Genomic DNA, 17,077 nt, shown 5'->3' with positions numbered 1-17,077 from the left:
CCTCTCTAACCTTCCAGGTCCCCGTTCCCCAGGGGGCTTACAGGGCAGAGAACTCCACTCTGCTCAGACCCATGGGAAGTCCTTGCTCTTGGCTAACTCTAGTCCTTCTTAGTTTCTGTATTTGCTAAAACCTCCCCCACATCATGTCCAGCTAGACCCTCCCTGAGAGTGCTGTGCCTGGCTTTTCCAGAACCTCGGTGTCCTAAGTGTTGCAATGTCTCCAGGCATCCCCAGCGCCGCGCCCGCCCACCACCACGGAGGGTGCTCCCTCAGATGTCATATGGAGAGGGGATGCCTTTTCCCAAGGCCTCTTCCTGAGAGAGGCGGGTGTAGGAGCCGGCGGGGGGTAGAGGGTACTGCTCTCCTGCCCGCAGCCCTCCCAGAGGCCCAGCCACGTGCTCTGGTGTCTCGCTGTGGGCCCTGCGCAGGGCAGAGGCGACTGAACCTGCGGGACTCCGAGGGGAAAGGTCACTCCAGCAAGGGCTTTTCCAGCCGGTTAAACGTTAACAGGCCCAGAGCTAGAGGCTGGCTTCCCCAGCCCGGAGGAGCGGGGGCATACAAAGGGTGCTTAATAAATGCTGGTGGGCCCCAGCTGGCGTCTGGGGCGTGGGGGGGCGGGAGTGGGGTGGGGAGTTGGAGGCGGGGCGGCAGCTGGGAAGCTCCGGGGAGCCTGGAAGAGACATCTGCAGTCCAGCCGGCCGCCCGGCCAAGCCCTTTCTGTAAAGCTCAAAAAGGAAAGGAAATTAAGGAGGAAAAAGGGCAGGCCCCAGCAGGGGTGGTGGGCATTCCTGCCGCCTCCAGCCTGGCTGGGCTGGGCGCCCTGCCCCCAGAGGCCTGAGATTCTGCCGAGGGGCCCCCTGACCTCGCGCCCCCGCCTGCCGCAGACCGCAACATCCCTTCCCCCTGGAGATTCCGAGCACCAGGTGTTAGCCCAAGCAGAGAAAGGGTGCGGTGGGGGTCGGACGCGGCGACTTTCTGGAAGAGGAAGCAAACACAATCCATCATGCGACTGTGCAAAGAAATGCCCCAGGCTCTGTGTGTGCGTGTGTGTGTGTGTGTGTGTGTGTGTGTGTGTATTGCGCAGGGGCGTGCCCCCCGGGTGCAACTGGCCCCCATTATTGCTTCTGCCGGGAATGTAGGGGGGGTTCGGAGGGGCGCCTCGAGGGCGGCTGAGCGACGCAACGTCCAAGGCCGGAGGTGGAGGGGAGGGCCTCGGACAGACATCTTGGCGAGGCTGCGGAAGGGCAGAGGGCAGCGGCGGCTCAGGCTCCCGCCGCGGCCCGGCAGGGGTTAAGGCTGGAGCGGCGCGGGGGGGGCGGCGAGGGGGCCGGGGAAGGGGGCAGGGTCAGGCCGGCGGCCCGCGCCCCGCCCCCGCCCCCCCGCCGGCCCGGGCGCCGGGCGCCGCGCACGGCCACCCATGCCCTTATAAGGGCGGCCGTCGCCGGGGCAACGAGCGCCCGCCCCCAGCCCGCGGCGCGCGCCCCTGCCCCCGCCCCCGCCCCCCGCCCGCCCCGCGGATGGAACGTTGTGTGTCAAACCGGCCGCAGCGCGAGGCCGGCGCGCGGGGTCGGCGGCGGCGGCGGCGGCGGCGAGAGCGAGGCTCGGGCCCAGGCGCAGGCCCAGGCCGGGCGGGCGCGGCCGCAGCGGGGGCGGCAGCTCGGGGAGCGCCGGCCCGCGGCCCTGCAGGTCCCGCTCAGCCGCCGGGGGGCCCGGGGGCCCCAGGGGGCGCGGCGACCGGCCCCGGCGCGCGCCCGCCGCCCCTCCCCCCCGGCGCGGGCGGCCGCGCAACTTGCGGCCAAACTTTCCCCCCGGCCTCCAGCGCTCCGATGGCGGCCCGCTAAGTTGGCCGCAGCCCCCGGCCGAGCGGCGGCCAGGCCAGAGGGCGCCCCCTGCGCAGCCCGGGCCGGGCCATGGCCCGCGCGCCCCCGCTGGGGCTCCAGGGCGGCGGGGCGCGAGTCCCCGGGGCCCCCGGCCCGCGCCTCTAGCGTGCCCCCCCCGGCCCCGGGCCCTGCCTCGCGCACGCGTGGGAAAGTTGGCCTGGAACCGGCCCGACCAGTTCCGCCCGGGCGCGCGGACCGGCCGCAGGAAGTTGCTGCAAAACTTTTCTGGGGGGTGCAGCCGGTGCCCCCCGCGCGCCGGGGCCGGATGCGCGCCGGGTAGGGTCCCCCGGGCCGAGAGAGGTGCCCGGAGGGAGGAGCGCGGAGGGGGCGCCCTGGCCCCGCTGCCCTGGGGCTATGGCCATGGTGACCGGCGGCTGGGGCGGCCCCGGCGGCGGCGGCGGCGACACGAACGGCGTGGACAAGGCGGGCGGCTACCCGCGCGCGGTCGAGGAAGACTCGGCCTCCCCTCCCGGCGCCGCCAGCGACGCGGAGCCGGGCGACGAGGAGCGGCCGGGGCTGCAGGTGGACTGCGTGGTGTGCGGGGACAAGTCGAGCGGCAAGCACTACGGCGTCTTCACCTGCGAGGGTTGCAAGAGCTTCTTCAAGCGGAGCATCCGCCGCAACCTCAGCTACACCTGCCGGTGAGCCCTCTATCCGCGCCCCGCCGCCGCGCCCCCAGCCCCGGCCTGGACCGGGCCTGTGACCTGCTCGGTCACCTTGGGCCTGGTGCTGACCTTCCCTGGGCCTCCACTCCCCCTCTGGGATAGGGGCACAGGTCCCTCTTCCCCTCTCCCTTCCGTTTCTAGGGTTGTGTATACAGTCGGCGCTGTTTCGATGCGGGTCCCTCATCGGGTGGTCCCTTGCGGCTTCCGCCCCAGTTACTTGCTCCTCCTCTCTCCCTCTTTTCTCCGGAGAGGGGTCATCTCCGCGGGGGGGAGGGGTTAGGGGTGCTGTCAGGGTGGCACCCTAACCCCAGGGCATCCCTCCTCTCGGGCATCCGGGCGCACGGGGGCCCCCGCGGGAATCGAACGTGAAACTTGGACTGTGGGGCTCGAAGCGTCCAGGGGCCATTGTCTGCGGCCGCGCGGATCGATACGGCGCGCCCTTGGGGTCAAATATCACTTCCAAAGTCGCCCTGGCCACCGAGGCGGCGGCCGGAGCGAGACTGGGTGGCAGAGGGCGGCCTCCTTCGCCTGGGGGGGCCGTGCTGTGGGGTGGAGCTGGGTCTGCCCATGGGGGGAACCCCCCGGGCTCACCCTGGGCCTTGGGTCACCGGAAGCCGCCGCTGGGAGGACTGGGAGGGCGGCTGGATCTGCCCGCGCCTCGGCTGCTCCCCGCCCCCGTGCCCTCTCACCCCTGGCAGGAGTCGGGGCAGACCGAGGCTCCCGGAAAATCCCTGAAACTTCGCTGGCCTCTCAGACGGGGTGGGCGTGAATGCTCCGAGAAGGAGCCGGGGCGCCTTAGGTTGCAGTCCCGGCTGACAGGGCGTGGCCTTGCCAGCTTCTCTGGTTGGTCCTGGGGCATTAGGTCCCCTGGAGAAGGTTCTGGGGTTGGGTGTCCCTTTCCCACCGTTTTCTGGTGAGCGTCCTTTCGCTCCGTTGACAAGCCCCACTCTGCGTCCTCTGAACGTGTACGGCTTTGCAGAGCCAACATGGAGAGTCCCATGCTCCAGATGCGCAAAACTGAGGCCGGAGAGCCTTGCCCTGGGTCACCGGGGGGAGGCCCTGCCGCACTTGGGCTTGGCAGGGGGCACGTGGGGCTGGCGAGAGGGCGGTGGTTGAGTCGAGGTCAGGGCATCCCCCTGGAGAGCTGCTGATGGAGGGCTCGTTAGCAAGGCCACCAGGCGGGACACCCAAGGCTGGAGTTTGGCCCCAGGTCCAGGGTCAGGGCTTGTCTGGGGTGGCCGTGTGTGCTCTGTTTAGGGGGTGGGGGGCTGGCTTAGTCCCTCCTCCCGCGCTAACTGGGCCACCAGACTTTGGCCTCATTCTTACTGCTGCAATAACTGCCTGCTCTCTGGCCGGGTCTTTAGGGAGGGCAGGGAGGGGTTCAGGCACTTTCCGGGTCCAGGGGCTCCCTGAGGGCGGGGGCAGGGAGCACCAAGGTGGAGGAAGGAGGCAGCATTGTTTGGAGCTGGCAGGTTCTTCAGAAGCTCTGTGCTGGGTCACCTGGTGAAGTCACTGCTGCTCTCTGAGCCTCAGATTGATTCAGCAAAGTCTCCTCAGAGCCCAGCTTGGGTGGTTCCCCAGAGAAACCCAGCTCCAAGCCCAGCCCTCTTCCATTCGGGAGGAGACAGAGCCGCAGATGCCCCCAGCCTGTGGCCTGGGCTGGGCAGAGGGAGGGATGGGCCTGGGGTCCCAGGAGGGAGCAAGGGGCTCTGCCTGAGGCTCAGGGAGGGCCGCTTGAAGGAGGACCACAGAGGGGGCCTGCCGCCTGAGGGCACTCCTGCAGAGAGCTGCCCTAGGACGCTTCGTGGCAGGTCAGGGGCACTGTCGTCAGGTGAGAACCCCAGGCGGGGGAGAAGTTAGACTGAGTGGATCTGAGATGCTGGACCGAGGGTGTCACGGAGCCACGGAGGATGTGTGGACAAGAGAGGGTTGGGATCAAATTGGACTGGAGGCCAGAAGCTCAGTGAGGAGGCTGAGCTGGGCCACAGAGTTGGGCCAAGCATGTGCTCTTTAGGTGGGATAGCAGGCAGAACTTCCCATCTGGAGGGACAGGAGACCTGTCCTGACTCCACACCTGGGGAAGTGGTGGCAGAAGGTTCAGGGCCTCCGCTGAGGTCAGGGGCCCTTTCCACCCAGCTGCTCAGGACCCTCCCCCGCCTGCTTGCTGGGCTTTGTTCTGGTTCTGCCTGAGCTCCTTCCGCCCTAGCAGGGCCTCTTCCTGGGGGCTCAGGCTGGTCCAGGGGCAGAGAGCAGAGGCCTGGGCTCACAGGCCAGGCCAGGACCCTGGGCACTTGGAGGTCCCCCAGAGCCTCAGCTCTCCTAAAGCTGCCATTGGGACCCCCAGCTGGGGCCTGGGTCTTGAGGCACTGCCCCAGGGCCCCCAGATTTCCCCAGACCCGGCGCCTCCTACTATTGGCGGCCTCTGGCCTTCCTTTTCCAGGTGAGGAGCCTGAGGCGGGGTGGAAAAGTGGCTGCCTGGGCCTGGGCGGGTCTGCTTGTCACCTACCTTGAGGGTTTCATTGTGGTTGCCTCCGGCACCCTCATGGTGGCCTGGCGGGGCTCCCAGGGTGTCTGCCCTGGGCTGCGTGCGGAGAGATGTGGAGGGAGCAGAAGGTGCCAGGGCATTTGAGGAACAGAGGCCTGAACCTGCCTGCCTGAGGCTGACCTTGGACAGACAGACGGACAGATGGAGAGCTCACTCTCTTGCAGGGCAGGGCCCTTGGGAGGAGCAACAACGATCCCCCAAGAGCCACCCAGAGGAAGCTTCTTGGGCTCAGTTAGAAGGTGGGAGGTCTTCCCACAGGAGGGGAGGTGGGGGTGGGACCTTAAAGGGGGGACAGGCATTCATTCATTCATTCGTTCCTTCATTGGTGGCAGCCTTGTGCAGGGCAATGATGCTGGGCCCCACAGTGCTGTGACCCCATAGGGGACCCTGGCCTGGCCCCTAGTCTCTTGGTCATCTCTCAGAACCCTGCTCCCTGACTCCGTTCTTTCTCTGCTCTCACATTGCTCTTGGGACAAAGACTCCACCCCTTAGGCTGACAATGGCCAAGTAAAATGAAACTGTTTAGGCCTCCATATTTTCAAATTTCCAAGCTTTCGCTCTCTCTGATCATCTGGGGAACTTCTGTTCATCCTTCAAAACCCAGTTCCAGCATATCCTCCCTAGTATGCTAATCTGCTTTGCCATGGACTCCTATTCATCCATCACCACCCACCCCGACTCTTCTTTCCTCTTTGCAGACCTGCAGGCTTAGCCCCTGGGCCCCTTTGAGGTCACTTCCCCAGCCCCAGGGAGGCCCCCAGTGGTGTTTCTCTGGTGCATCCTTCAAAGTGGCTCAGGGAGCAGGATGTAGGTGTCCAGGTGACCCCCACGGTGACCTCTGAGTGCTCGCAGGTCCAACCGTGACTGCCAGATCGACCAGCATCACCGGAACCAGTGCCAGTACTGCCGTCTCAAGAAGTGCTTCCGGGTGGGCATGAGGAAGGAGGGTGAGTCCCCGTGGGGCCGGGCGCGGGGGCGGGCGGGCTCTGGGCCTGCTGACCTCACCTCTGAGCCGGGCCGGGCCCTGGGCTGCGGGAATCTGATTAGCCGGTGGGCAGCCATGTCAGGACTGCTCTCCCCGGGCCCCTGAGGCAGGTTCCCTAGCCCTGCTGCGTCGGTGGCCCCCTGCCCCCAGCCCGGCCACCACTTTCTGAACAAGGGTATACTTTTTTATTTGATTTGCTTTTCTCCTCCCTGCCTCCTCGTGTTTGCCCAAGGCAGGAGCTCGCCCGATAGAGGCAAAGGGCTGTTTACCCTTCCGCCTGACCCCGGGCACCCGGAGCCAGGGCAGGCCAGCCTCCTGTCCCTGCCCCGGGGACTTGGGCGGACACATGCGGGGCAGCTGGGCCTAGAACTCGACCAAACCCCCTTAGAGTTCAAGCGGAACCCAGAGACTTGCGCACGGAGCCTGGGCGCCCCACCCCGGGCTTCATGCCACTGCGTGTACTCTCAGGGCCAGGCTGTGGCCACGGCTCCTCTCCACCTGCAGCCGGAGTCTCTCCTGCTCTGAAGTTGGCTGCTTCTCTGCCGGGCCTCTGTGGAAGAAGCTGGGAACAGCTGCTCAGAGTTTTTCTTTTAAAACCGTCTGATCATTCACTCCCTTTGATCCTTTTAAGTCTGAGGTGACTCTCCTGCCCCACCCCCGCACCTGCATTTTGCCTCCATTTGACCTAAAATCCTACTGTACCTTAAATCAGAGCTTCAGATCTCTAAAGTTTCAGGAGTGGAAATGATCATAATCTTAGCTCATGCCTGAAAGCACAGTCCTACCTCAGGGCCTTTGCACAGGCTGATTCCTGTCTGGAGCCTCCTTTCTTCAGATACCTGCTTGGCTTCCTCTCTCCCCTCTTTTACAGTTTGCTCAAACACCACCTCCTCAGAGAAGCTCTCCTGATTGCCCCTCGCCATCCCCTTTATTTCACACCATCCACCTTGCTGTCTGATTCACTTGCCCCCCCACAAGCACGGCTGCTCCCCGAGGTCAGGGGCTCTTGTCTGGTTTTCTGACATATCCCCAGTGCCCCCAGCAGGTCCTGGGACACAGCAGGCACTCAGTAAATGTCTCTGGGCTTGAATGACAGTCTGTTTAGGTCTTACTTCGTGCCAAACAGGTTATTAGAGTGCCACCTAATTCAGTGATTGGTGTCAGCATTGCTGTTATCACTGTCAGCATGTGCATTTTACAGACGGGGAAACTGGGCGCACAGTGGAGAGGCGGGGCCGTTTGCTGGGGTCAGAGAGCAGTAGAGTTGTGTGGGACTTGAACCCGCGGTCTGGGCTAAATGAGGAGGAGGAAGAGCTGGGGAAGGGGTGCTCAGAGTGGGAACAGCAGGTGCAAAGGCCCTGAGGTGGGACCATGGCTGGGGGATGGAGGGATGGTGAGGTGGGGTTTACAACTCAGTGAGCAAAGGGGGAAGGAGAAGCTCTCCGATCCCCCAGAGCCAGGGGTCAAGCTGGCATTCACTGCAGCCCCATCCGGCCACACTCATTTGACAGGCGACCCTGAGACTTAGAAGTCCCCTGAGCAGGCTGGAACCTGAGCCTCTGCCTCCCTGCTCAGCTCTGCCACCCCCGGGTCCCCCCCAGGGCCCGCTCCCCATCCACCCCATGGTGGGTTGACCAGAAGTTCATGGGGGTGACGGGACAGGGCGTGCCAGCTCATTTCAGTTGGTTCATTAGTCTGCCTGGCACCGGGCCCAGCCTGGCACGGGCTGGACAGGCATGCAGCCACTCTTCCTCCTCTTTGTGCCTCGGTTTCCCTCTCATCCACCTGGTCACCCGCGACACTGGCCAAGGCCGGCAGTGGGTCCTGCTCTCCTCACAGCAAGGCTCCTGAGGGTCGCTGAGCTTTATTGAGCACGTCCCGCAGGCCAGGCTGCTGCTGCTAGCGCTGGGCGGCTGCAGGGACCCCGCGGGAGGTCTGCTGGGGGCGGGTAGAGGTCTCCCTGGATTCCCCGTGATTGACAGGTCAGCCTCCTTGGCTGCAGAGCAGAGCTCACACGGTCCAGTGGGAGGGGGCCAGGTGTGGATTAAATTAGCCCTCCCCTAGCGGCCCCATTCCCGCGCCAAGGTCCCTGCACCAGGCTCCTCTGCGGGGAAGGGGTGGGGATGGTGGCTGGCCCTGGCCTCAGGCTGGAGGCACAGGGCAGGGCAGGGGGGCCCTGTAAGGCCCCGGCCTCCCAGCGAGCTGTTCGCCCATGGGGTGGGGATGGGGTTCCAGGGGAAGGCTGGGCGTCCTGGGCCTTGGAGCCGAGGGGCCAAGTGGCCCTCTAATGACTGTCTCCCCTCTTTATTCCTCCCCCCCCATGACTCCGGCCCCTGCTTTCCCCTTCCTCCTTCCCTGTTCCTCCCTCTTCCTGACACCCCACCCTCCCCTCTCTGGTGTGTCCGTGTCCGTGTCCCCCCCCCCCCCCCCCCCCCCCGGGCCCTCAATCCCTTTCCCGTACCCATTTCCGTGACTGTTCTTCTCCATCTCCTTCCCTTCCCCATTTCCGGCGGGGGGCGGGGGGTGCTCTCTCCCGTCCCCTCCGTGCCCTCCTCCCCGCTTCCCTTCCCTGCGGCCCGACCCCCTCCCTCCCCTCGCAGCGGTGCAGCGCGGCCGCATCCCGCACTCGCTGCCGGGCGCCGTGGCCGCCTCCTCCGGCAGCCCGCCGGGCTCGGCGCTGGCGGCGGCGGCGGCGGGCGGAGACCTCTTCCCGGGGCAGCCGGTGTCGGAGCTGATCGCGCAGCTGCTGCGCGCCGAGCCCTACCCCGCGGCGGCCGGGCGCTTCGGCGCGGGGGCCGGCGCGGCGGGCGCCGTGCTGGGCATCGACAACGTGTGCGAGCTGGCGGCGCGGCTGCTCTTCAGCACCGTGGAGTGGGCGCGCCACGCGCCCTTCTTCCCCGAGCTGCCGGTCGCCGACCAGGTGGCGCTGCTGCGCCTCAGCTGGAGCGAGCTCTTCGTGCTGAACGCGGCGCAGGCGGCGCTGCCCCTGCACACGGCACCGCTGCTGGCCGCCGCCGGCCTCCACGCCGCGCCCATGGCCGCCGAGCGCGCCGTGGCCTTCATGGACCAGGTGCGCGCCTTCCAGGAGCAGGTGGACAAGCTGGGCCGCCTGCAGGTCGACTCGGCCGAGTACGGCTGCCTCAAGGCCATCGCGCTCTTCACGCCGGGTGAGAGGCGGGCGCGCGCCCTGCGCCCCGAGGCCTCCACCCCCAGGTCCCGGGGTCCCCGGACCCAAGGCTGGCTCTGGCTGGCCCCGTGCCTCGGGCTCCCACAGCCGCTCTCCCTGACTCCCAGGCTCCCCGAGCCACCGCCCCGCCGCCCCCTCATCAAGGTGTTCTTGCTCGGTGAGGGGTCGTGGCGGGGGGGGAGGGGGGGTGTCCTCTGACACCTGGTTCTGGCCTTCATTCCCTGATCTCTGTCCTTCCTAAACCCTCTGACCCACTCCGCCGACTTAGGGTTCTCTTCCCGCACGCACGCGAGGCTGCCCCACTCCCTGGGTCCCAGGCCCCCAACCCGCCCCCTGGGTGGCGTCCGCTAGGCTCGGGCCACGCTGCACGCGTAGGGGCGGGGCTTGGAGGCCCCTCCCGCCGAGGGGCGGGGCTGTCCGAATACCGGCCTTGCCCTGAGTGACGGCAAAAGCCGCACCTTATTCCGGGGACTGGTGGCCGGCTGGCTCTGCGCTCTGGATGGCGCAAGATCCCGCTAGGTGTCTCCCTGGGGCCAGGGATGCGGCAACCATACCCAAGCCTCTGGGACGGGCCTTGCATCTGATAAATATGGCTTTGTCCCTCCTCCTTTCCCAGAAGACTGCCCCCCACCTTCACGGCCCCGGCTAGATGCTGTGCCATGCTGTGCCGGTCACTCACAGCCCGGGCTTCTCTGGGCTGTCTGAATATCGCCTCGGGGCTTTGCCTTACTCCCCGAGTTCCCTCCCCAGCTTCCCCTTGAGCTTGATTAGAACTTGTCTCCGGGCCAGGCATCTCAGTCGGGTGGGTCCCCCTGCACCCTTGAGACATCACTGCCCCTAGCCCTGTGTCATCGCCCTTAGATGAGGCCACCTCAGTATCTCTAGGACCGACACTGCCTTAGATACTTCTGTTTGTGTCCAGGTCCCATCTCCCACCCCGAGTGCCCGGTCCTTCCGTACTCACACCCTGAGTGGTGGCCCCGTCACCCCTGGGGCCCTGCATCGTCCCGCCACCTCCCACCCCTGTCTCACCTTGCCCTTGTGCCCCCAGATGCCTGTGGCCTCTCGGACCCCGCGCACGTGGAGAGCCTGCAGGAGAAGGCGCAGGTGGCCCTCACCGAGTATGTGCGGGCCCAGTACCCGTCCCAGCCACAGCGCTTCGGGCGCCTGCTGCTGCGGCTGCCCGCCCTGCGCGCCGTGCCCGCCTCCCTCATATCCCAGCTCTTCTTCATGCGCCTGGTGGGCAAGACGCCCATCGAGACGCTGATCCGGGACATGCTGCTGTCGGGCAGCACCTTCAGCTGGCCCTACGGCTCGGGCCAGTGAGCGCCGGGCGGGCGCCGGCCTCCGGGCAGGGAAGCCCGGCCGCCACGGGGACCCCAGGTGGAGGACCCCGGCTGCTGTCTTCGGACTCTTGTTTTTTTAAAGACTGTGAAATGTTTGTCTTTTCTGTTTTTTAAATGATCATGAAACCAAAACGAAACTGGTGGTTCAGACTCCAGCTTTGTCCTCCCCACAACCCCTGGCCAAGATGGGGCCTAGGGCCTGAGGGGCCAGCGGTGGGGACCTCGTGGGCGTGGGGTGGGCTCCCCTGGTGTGATGGACAGAGGCCTGGCATCTGGACTGCAGGGGCAGCCCCAGTGGGCAGTGGTGGCGCGCCCCAGGTGGGTCCTCTGGACATGTCATCCCCGTCAGACACTACATGACAAATGAATCAAGGCCACTAATAAAAATGTTTCCTGCCTGCACGACCCAGCATCTTTGTGAGGGGAGCGCGGGATGGGATGGGGCCTGCCGGGAGCACCCACACGCAGCCATCTGGAATAGCCACAGCCTAACGAGAGCCCTCCTTGCTGCTTTTGTTAGACAGTTTTGTGGGGAAACAGGCTGGGGGCAGGGTGTGGGGCTTGAGGTCAGCCAGTCAGCCCAGCAGGTGGCTCAGGTTCAAATTGAAGCTCTGGCTTGGGCTGGGAGCTTTGCGGATTGACACATGCCCTGAACCAAACGGTGTTTCACCGTTCATCACGGTGTCTGGGCCCCAGTGTCCTCCGAGAAACGTCTGGGGCCAGCTTTTTTTTTAAAGATTGGCCCTGAGCTAATATCTGTTGCCAATCTTTTTTCTTCTCCCCAAAGCCCCCCAGTACATAGTTGTGTATTCTAGTTGTGCTATGTGGGACGCTGCCTCAGTATGGCTTGATAAGCGGTGCTCGGTCTGCGCCCAGGTTCTGAACCAGTGAAGCCCTGGGCTGCTGAAGCAGAGCATGTGAACTTAACCAGTTGGCCACAGGGTGCTTCGTGGGCTAGTTCTTTCCCAGCCCAGACACAGCCCTCCATGCCCCTGGCCACAGTGATTGGTTCAGGGAGGCCCAGAGCTGGCCAGTGAGATTGAGTGGCAGGATTTGGGACTAGGAGGATATAATCAAAGCAAAGCAGAGGCAAAAGACGAACATCAATATTGCTGGATAACTTTCGAGCTCCTGGATCAAGCCATACCTGAAACCATTAGCCTTCAGTTTCAGTTCCATGAGCTGACTTCCCCTTTTGTGCTTGAGCCAGTTTAGGTATGGTTTCTTCTCACACATAACTTAAACACTGTTTCCGAGATTGGCATTTGGAAGGCAGGGACCTCTAAGGATAGACTTTGAAATGTGGAATTCACTCAGTTGATACAGGGTGACGCAGGTCACCAGGAACCCTGCCATCCTGGCCTTGGAAGTTTGTGCCCCAGCTCTGTGGTCGTTCCCAGGACTGTGGCTCTAGGGGGTGGGTAAAGGAGGCTTGGCTAGTGGTGGGGGGCGTACCCCTGGGTCCTGACTGAGGTCTTGCCAGGCAGACAAGCCGTCCATCAAAGATGCCCTTCTGAAACAGTGAGAGAAGAACTCCGGCCTCACGCTGCAGTCAGGGCCGGCGCTCAGTCCAGGAAGCAGTCCCAGTCCTCCCAATGCTCCCCGTGAGCGCTCCCAGCCTCCCCCATGTCCACCTCGGAGGGGGCCTGGGAAGAGCGGGGAGTGAGGCTGCTGCCCGTGGAATGAATGAGGGTCTCGTGATATGCTCTGCACCCAGAAGGGGCCTGGGATGGATAGGCTGCAGGGCTCCCAGTGGAGGCTGTACTGGCTTCTGCTGTGGATCAGCATCTTCCACGAGGTCCTGTGGGTAAGTGAATGTGTCGCTCCAGTCGGGCTGGACAGCAATGCCCCATTTCTCAGATTCACAGGACATCTGAGGACTAGCAAGCCCATTCCAGTCCCCAGGTCAGTCTTGCGTGCCTGTTCAGACCTGACTGCTGAACTCCTACTTCTTCTACAAAACCCTACCGATATGGCCCCCCTGCAAAAAGACCTCTTGAGCCTCCTTGGTTGTTAAGGCTGCCATCCTGCCCTCTGTTATTGCTCTATCACATTGGGCCCAGGGCTGTCTTCCCTGGGGACAGGGGCTCCATGAGGACTGATCTCGGACTGAGGCCTCTCTGTGACCCTGTGGCTGGCACTGCCTTTGCTGCCTGCAGTCTGCCTCCCTGTGGCTCCCTCGGGAGGCCAAGACTCAAAGAGGGCCCAGGGGGTCTGGCCTTGCCCATGCCCCACCCACCTGGGCCCTGGCATGGGGTGGACACCGAAGGACCATCCTCAGACCAGGCACGTGAACTGGGCTCACAGCACAGCGGCGACCATGGCTCAGCCTGTGCCGCCCGGGAGCCGTGGACGAGTTTAGGGGCCCACCTACCCGCGCTGGCGTCAGGGCTCCTGGGCCGAGCCCACCCTCGCTGGGCTGTCCCCAGCATCGCACCACAGGAATTCTCCAGGACGCAGCCCCACAAGACTTGGGACCCTCCGCCCGGCGCACCCTGTGACCAGCCCTGCGGGAACTCTGGCCCTGGGGCTCCCTGCCATGGCCGGCCCAGGAGGCGAAGCTGCAGGGGCCCTGCGCTTCCCACCGGACAGCCCCCGAAGGCTCTGCGGGGAGAAGGAGCCCCTGGACAGACGAGGGTCCACACCCTGCCCGGAGTCCCTCTCTCAATACCCGATTTTCTTCCCTCTAGAAAATGGAAGAACAGGGGCCGGCTCCGTGGCCGAGTGGTTAAGTTCCCGCGCTCCGCTGCGGCGGCCCAGGGTTCGGATCCTGGGCGCGGACATGGCACCGCTTGTCAGGCCACGTTGAGGTGGCGTCCCACATCCCACAACTAGAAGGACCTGCAGCCGGGATATACAACTGTGTACGGGCAGGGGGTGGGGTTTGGGGACATAAAGCAGAAAAAAAAAAAAAAAGAAAATGGAAGAACAGATTTTTGGTGCCAACAGAGTGAAATCAGGAGTAGATATTTAATAAACGTTTATTCCCCTGGGATGGAAAGCAGGACCTAACTTAGGGGACTGACTGAAACCTGGGGTCCCCATGGGGTCAGGGCCGGGGGTCCCAGACAAGGTCCTGGGAGGACTTCCTGGAGGAGGGGCCCTCAAAGCTGAGCCTCAAAGGCCGAGGCATCGGGACTCAGGCGGGGGGACAGCAAGGGCTGAGGCCTGAGGCGGGACGAGAGGCCAGGGCAGAGTGGGACGTGTCCCTGTGCCTGGGTGCCAGGACGCTCAGAAGTACACAGAGCCCTCGCTGTCTCCTTGCTCGTCGAACTTCCGGATCTGCGTTTTGAGGTGCCTCAGCTTGCCCTTCAGGTAGCGGCAGCGAGCCTGCTTGTCCAGGAAGCTGGGGTCCTGGGCAGGGCAAGAGCCGGGAAGTCCTTGTGGCAGTCTGGCCTATGGCCCTCAAGCTGTTCGACTTTTTGCGTTTTCCTCTCCAAGCCTGTTTTCCTTCCTTGACACTGGGCTCGAGTGTCCCGGCCTCACAGGGGCCTCAGGGACACAAGGCCAGGCTGTGGGCCTCAGGAGGCCTGACTCACCATCTGCTTCTTCTCAAGTTCCCTCCAGATGCGGGCAGCGACGTGTGCCTCCTTCTGCAAGGGGAGAAGGAAGACGGGGGCTCAGAGGAGCTGGACCCGAGGAGGGATGGAGAAACTGAGGCTCCGAAAGACAAAGTAACCCATCTAGGGAGGACCTCAGGGGCTGACCTTGACCCATGCACTGTGGTGCCCACCCAGCCCTGTGGAGGAAGAGGCCTGGAGACCTGGAGCCAGTGGGAGGCCCGGAGGCCGTGGCAGGGATCCACCCGGTGGCTGACCTGGCTCCGGGGCGGGGGCAGTGAGCTGAGCAGGGCCTCCAGCTGCCGGAGCTTTGCCTGTGCAGCGCCCACCTCCTGCTGGAGCTCCAAGAACTCTGGGTACTGGTCCTGGAACACTGCTGCGTAGCGGCGCCGGCCCCGCTCACTATTCACTGCTGGATACTTACTTTGGGATTGAAATGGGGTCACAGCGTGAGTGTAAAGAACCCTCCCTTTGCCCTAGTCAATGTAATTAGTTTTCCTTTGTCCATGCTAGGCTCCCTGCCCCAAATGTCCTTTTAGTTTTTACTGTTTGGCAAACTCTTATTCACTTGTCAAAGCCCTAGCCTCAGTGCCCCTTCTCTGTTCCCAGGCATCAGGAACCACATGGGGGACACTCACAGCTCATAGTCGGGCACTGGCTGGGGCCTAGGCATACGCCTCCCAGGGATGGTTCCAATAGACTTCTTGGTGCCAAGGACGGGGGAGGGCAGCTCATCCTCAAATACAATCTTCTTGGGCCTTGCCCTGTGCGTCCCTGGCTGGGGCTGGCACAGACGGCAGGGAGCGCTGGCTTCCACTCGCTGCAGACGCCGCAGGAATCAGGGTTTGGAGTTAAGGAGGGAATCGGGAAGCCGGGATCCCTCAAACTGGGGGGAAATGAAGCCCTGGCCTAGGCTCGGCCTGGGGACCTTCCTCCCGTTCAGACTCACCGGGGGCCCAGGGCCGGGCGGGAGGGTCTGCAGGGCCCCCGGGGCGCCGCGGGTCTGCCGGGGCTTCCGGGCGGGCATCGGCCTCGGGGGGGGGCCGCTCGGGCGTCCCCGGGGCGGAGGGCGGGTCCTGCGGGGGCCGCGGGGAGCCGCGCGCGGCGGGCGCGGTCGGCGGGCGGCCTGCGGACACCAGGGAGGACGCGCCTGGAGGGGCTCGGCGGGCACGCGCGCGGAGGCGGGCCCGGCCCCCTCTATTTGCATAGACGCTCGCGATTGGCCCTCACAGCACCCCCTCCCCCAGGCCCCGCCCCTGGCTGCGTCACCCGGCAGGACGCTATGCAAATAAGCCCCGTCGACACGGCGCGTCGGGCCCGGTTCACGTTAACCCCCGCGCTGCCGCAGCGTCGCCCGCTAGGGCGCGCGGAGCCCTCGGACACCACCCCCGAGAAGCGCCCCGGACTGCCGCCCCGGCTGCAGGCCGCACGGGCCGCTCCCGCCCGGGGTCACCTGTCCCAGCGTCCGGAACTCCGAGCCTGGGTCCACTCCCGGGGAGGCGCCGGAGTCCTAGTTGTGCATTAACTGCAAAGTTGGACCCGACTGGCAGGGTCGCTCCCCAGCACGGGGGCGGGGCTGGCGATGAGGGGGCGGGGCCTGGCGGGCGAGAAAGCGGAGCCACACCCTAGAAGCGCAGGTTCGCGTCCGACCAAGACACAGACCTGTTGTGTGTTTGGGGCTGAGCCTCTCTGACTCAGTTTGTCTGAAAAACCGGTGGTTTGGGCGCACTTGCACTTATCTATTTACTCAGCAATTGTACTTTTTAAACATTTCTTTAAATAATCGCTAGAGGTATGTTTAGAAAATTCAAACAATAGAAAAGACACGTAGGCCAAAAGTGAATTTCTCGCCTTCCCCTGTCCCCAGAAGCAGCAGCTAATTGTGTCTCCTTCTGGGGAAATCCTAATTAAATGACAAGCAAGTATAAATATTTTCCTCACGGCGGAAGACACTGAAAAGATATTCACGTGCAAATTTGCTTGGCCACTTGTGGGAGGATTCTCGGCCGGGTGACCCTGGAGCGGAACTGGCCGGCGAGGGGACGTGCCCTCTTCATTTGGAAGGGGGCTGCGGGCTGGTCTCAGTGAGGCTGGCCTAGTGTGAGCCTCTGACCAGCAGTGAGGGAAACGCCGGTTTTCCCACAACCTTTGCAGCCCTGATGTTCTCACGTTTTCCTGCAAATTGTATTTTTAGAGTTTAAATCTTGCCTAATCTGGTGAGTGAAAAAGTTTAGAAACGATTCGTATTTCTTTTCTTGCTTATTTACTGCAAATCTTTTTTTTCCTGTTGATTTTTAGGAGCTCTTCATATATTGAGGAAGTTAGGTTACCCAGCTAGTCTATCTTCTTCTTCTTTTTGAGGAAGACTGGCCCTGAGCTGACATCTGCCACCAATCCTCCTTTTTTGCTGAGGAAGACTGGCCCTGAGCTAACATCCGTGCCCATCTTCCTCTACTTTCTATGTGGGACGCCTGCCACAGCGTGGCTTGCTGAGCGGTGCCATGTCCGTACCTGGGATCCGAACCGGCAAACCCTGGGGCCACCAAAGCGGAACGTGTGAACTTAACTGCTGTGCCACCGGGCCAGCCCCTGAATTCCCTTATTGGAGTAGCTTTTTAGTTGGTTTGCTTGGGTCTTTCATACAGACAGTTGTATCATCTGCACATAATTTTGCCTCTTCTAATTTTCCAATGTCATTTTTTTTTCTTGTCTAGTTGCATCAACTGGCACCTCAGGACAATGTGAAATCACTGGGGGAGGCGGGTGGACGGTCGGCATCCCCTCCACCTCCTCACTTTGACGGCAGAACTTCCAGTATTTGCCCGTTAAACTCAACGCTTTCGCTTGAAATTTTTCCGTTAAATGAGGAAACCGTCCATCTATTCCTTATTGTTTTAGAGAGGTTGAAC

General features: G+C 63.5%; 2 protein-coding genes across 5 annotated transcripts; one reads left to right on the top strand and one right to left on the bottom strand.

Annotated features, from left to right (window-relative positions):
• The first annotated feature begins 2,025 nt into the window (after nt 1–2,025).
• NR2F6 (nuclear receptor subfamily 2 group F member 6) lies at nt 2,026–11,010 on the top strand. The gene is made up of 4 exons (XM_023625391.2): nt 2,026–2,521; nt 5,943–6,037; nt 8,676–9,242; nt 10,314–11,010. The coding sequence occupies exons 1-4, from the start codon at nt 2,235–2,237 to the stop codon at nt 10,586–10,588; spliced, it is 1,224 nt and encodes a 407-aa protein (XP_023481159.1). The 5' UTR covers nt 2,026–2,234; the 3' UTR covers nt 10,589–11,010.
• A 2,561-nt stretch (nt 11,011–13,571) lies between these two features.
• OCEL1 (occludin/ELL domain containing 1) lies at nt 13,572–15,744 on the bottom strand. Of its 4 annotated transcripts, none has more exons than XM_023625389.2 (6): nt 15,622–15,744; nt 15,118–15,294; nt 14,807–14,988; nt 14,372–14,591; nt 14,148–14,201; nt 13,572–13,962 (listed from the first exon to the last, which is right to left on the bottom strand). In XM_023625389.2, the coding sequence occupies exons 2-6, from the start codon at nt 15,193–15,195 to the stop codon at nt 13,840–13,842; spliced, it is 657 nt and encodes a 218-aa protein (XP_023481157.1). In that variant the 5' UTR covers nt 15,196–15,294; nt 15,622–15,744; the 3' UTR covers nt 13,572–13,839. The 4 variants fall into 4 exon arrangements, with proteins under 4 accessions (XP_023481157.1, XP_070102641.1, XP_070102640.1 ...); XM_070246540.1 differs by having other exon boundaries at nt 14,426–14,591; XM_070246539.1 differs by lacking the exon at nt 15,622–15,744 and having other exon boundaries at nt 14,426–14,591; nt 15,118–15,360.
• Nucleotides 15,745–17,077: the final 1,333 nt, after the last annotated feature.

Source organism: Equus caballus, chromosome 21 (assembly GCF_041296265.1).
Source record: "Equus caballus isolate H_3958 breed thoroughbred chromosome 21, TB-T2T, whole genome shotgun sequence".
Classification (NCBI taxonomy): Eukaryota; Metazoa; Chordata; class Mammalia; order Perissodactyla; family Equidae; genus Equus; species Equus caballus.
The sequence above is the reverse complement of the archived record's forward strand: the minus strand, read 5'-3'. Positions and strand labels throughout refer to the sequence as shown.

Bases quoted from the DNA above. Each gene is read 5' to 3' on its own strand.
- NR2F6 (XM_023625391.2), top strand. From the start codon at position 2,235: ATGGCCATGGTGACCGGCGGCTGGGGCGGCCCCGGCGGCGGCGGCGGC. The intron at 2,522-5,942 runs GTGAGCCCTCTA...GAGTGCTCGCAG, and splicing joins AACCTCAGCTACACCTGCCG to GTCCAACCGTGACTGCCAGA. The intron at 9,243-10,313 runs GTGAGAGGCGGG...TTGTGCCCCCAG, and splicing joins CATCGCGCTCTTCACGCCGG to ATGCCTGTGGCCTCTCGGAC.
- OCEL1 (XM_023625389.2), bottom strand. From the start codon at position 15,195: ATGCCCGCCCGGAAGCCCCGGCAGACCCGCGGCGCCCCGGGGGCCCTG. The intron at 14,592-14,806 runs GTGAGTGTCCCC...TCAATCCCAAAG, and splicing joins CCAGTGCCCGACTATGAGCT to TAAGTATCCAGCAGTGAATA. The intron at 14,202-14,371 runs GTCTCCAGGCCT...CTCCCCTTGCAG, and splicing joins GGGCCTCCCACTGGCTCCAG to AAGGAGGCACACGTCGCTGC.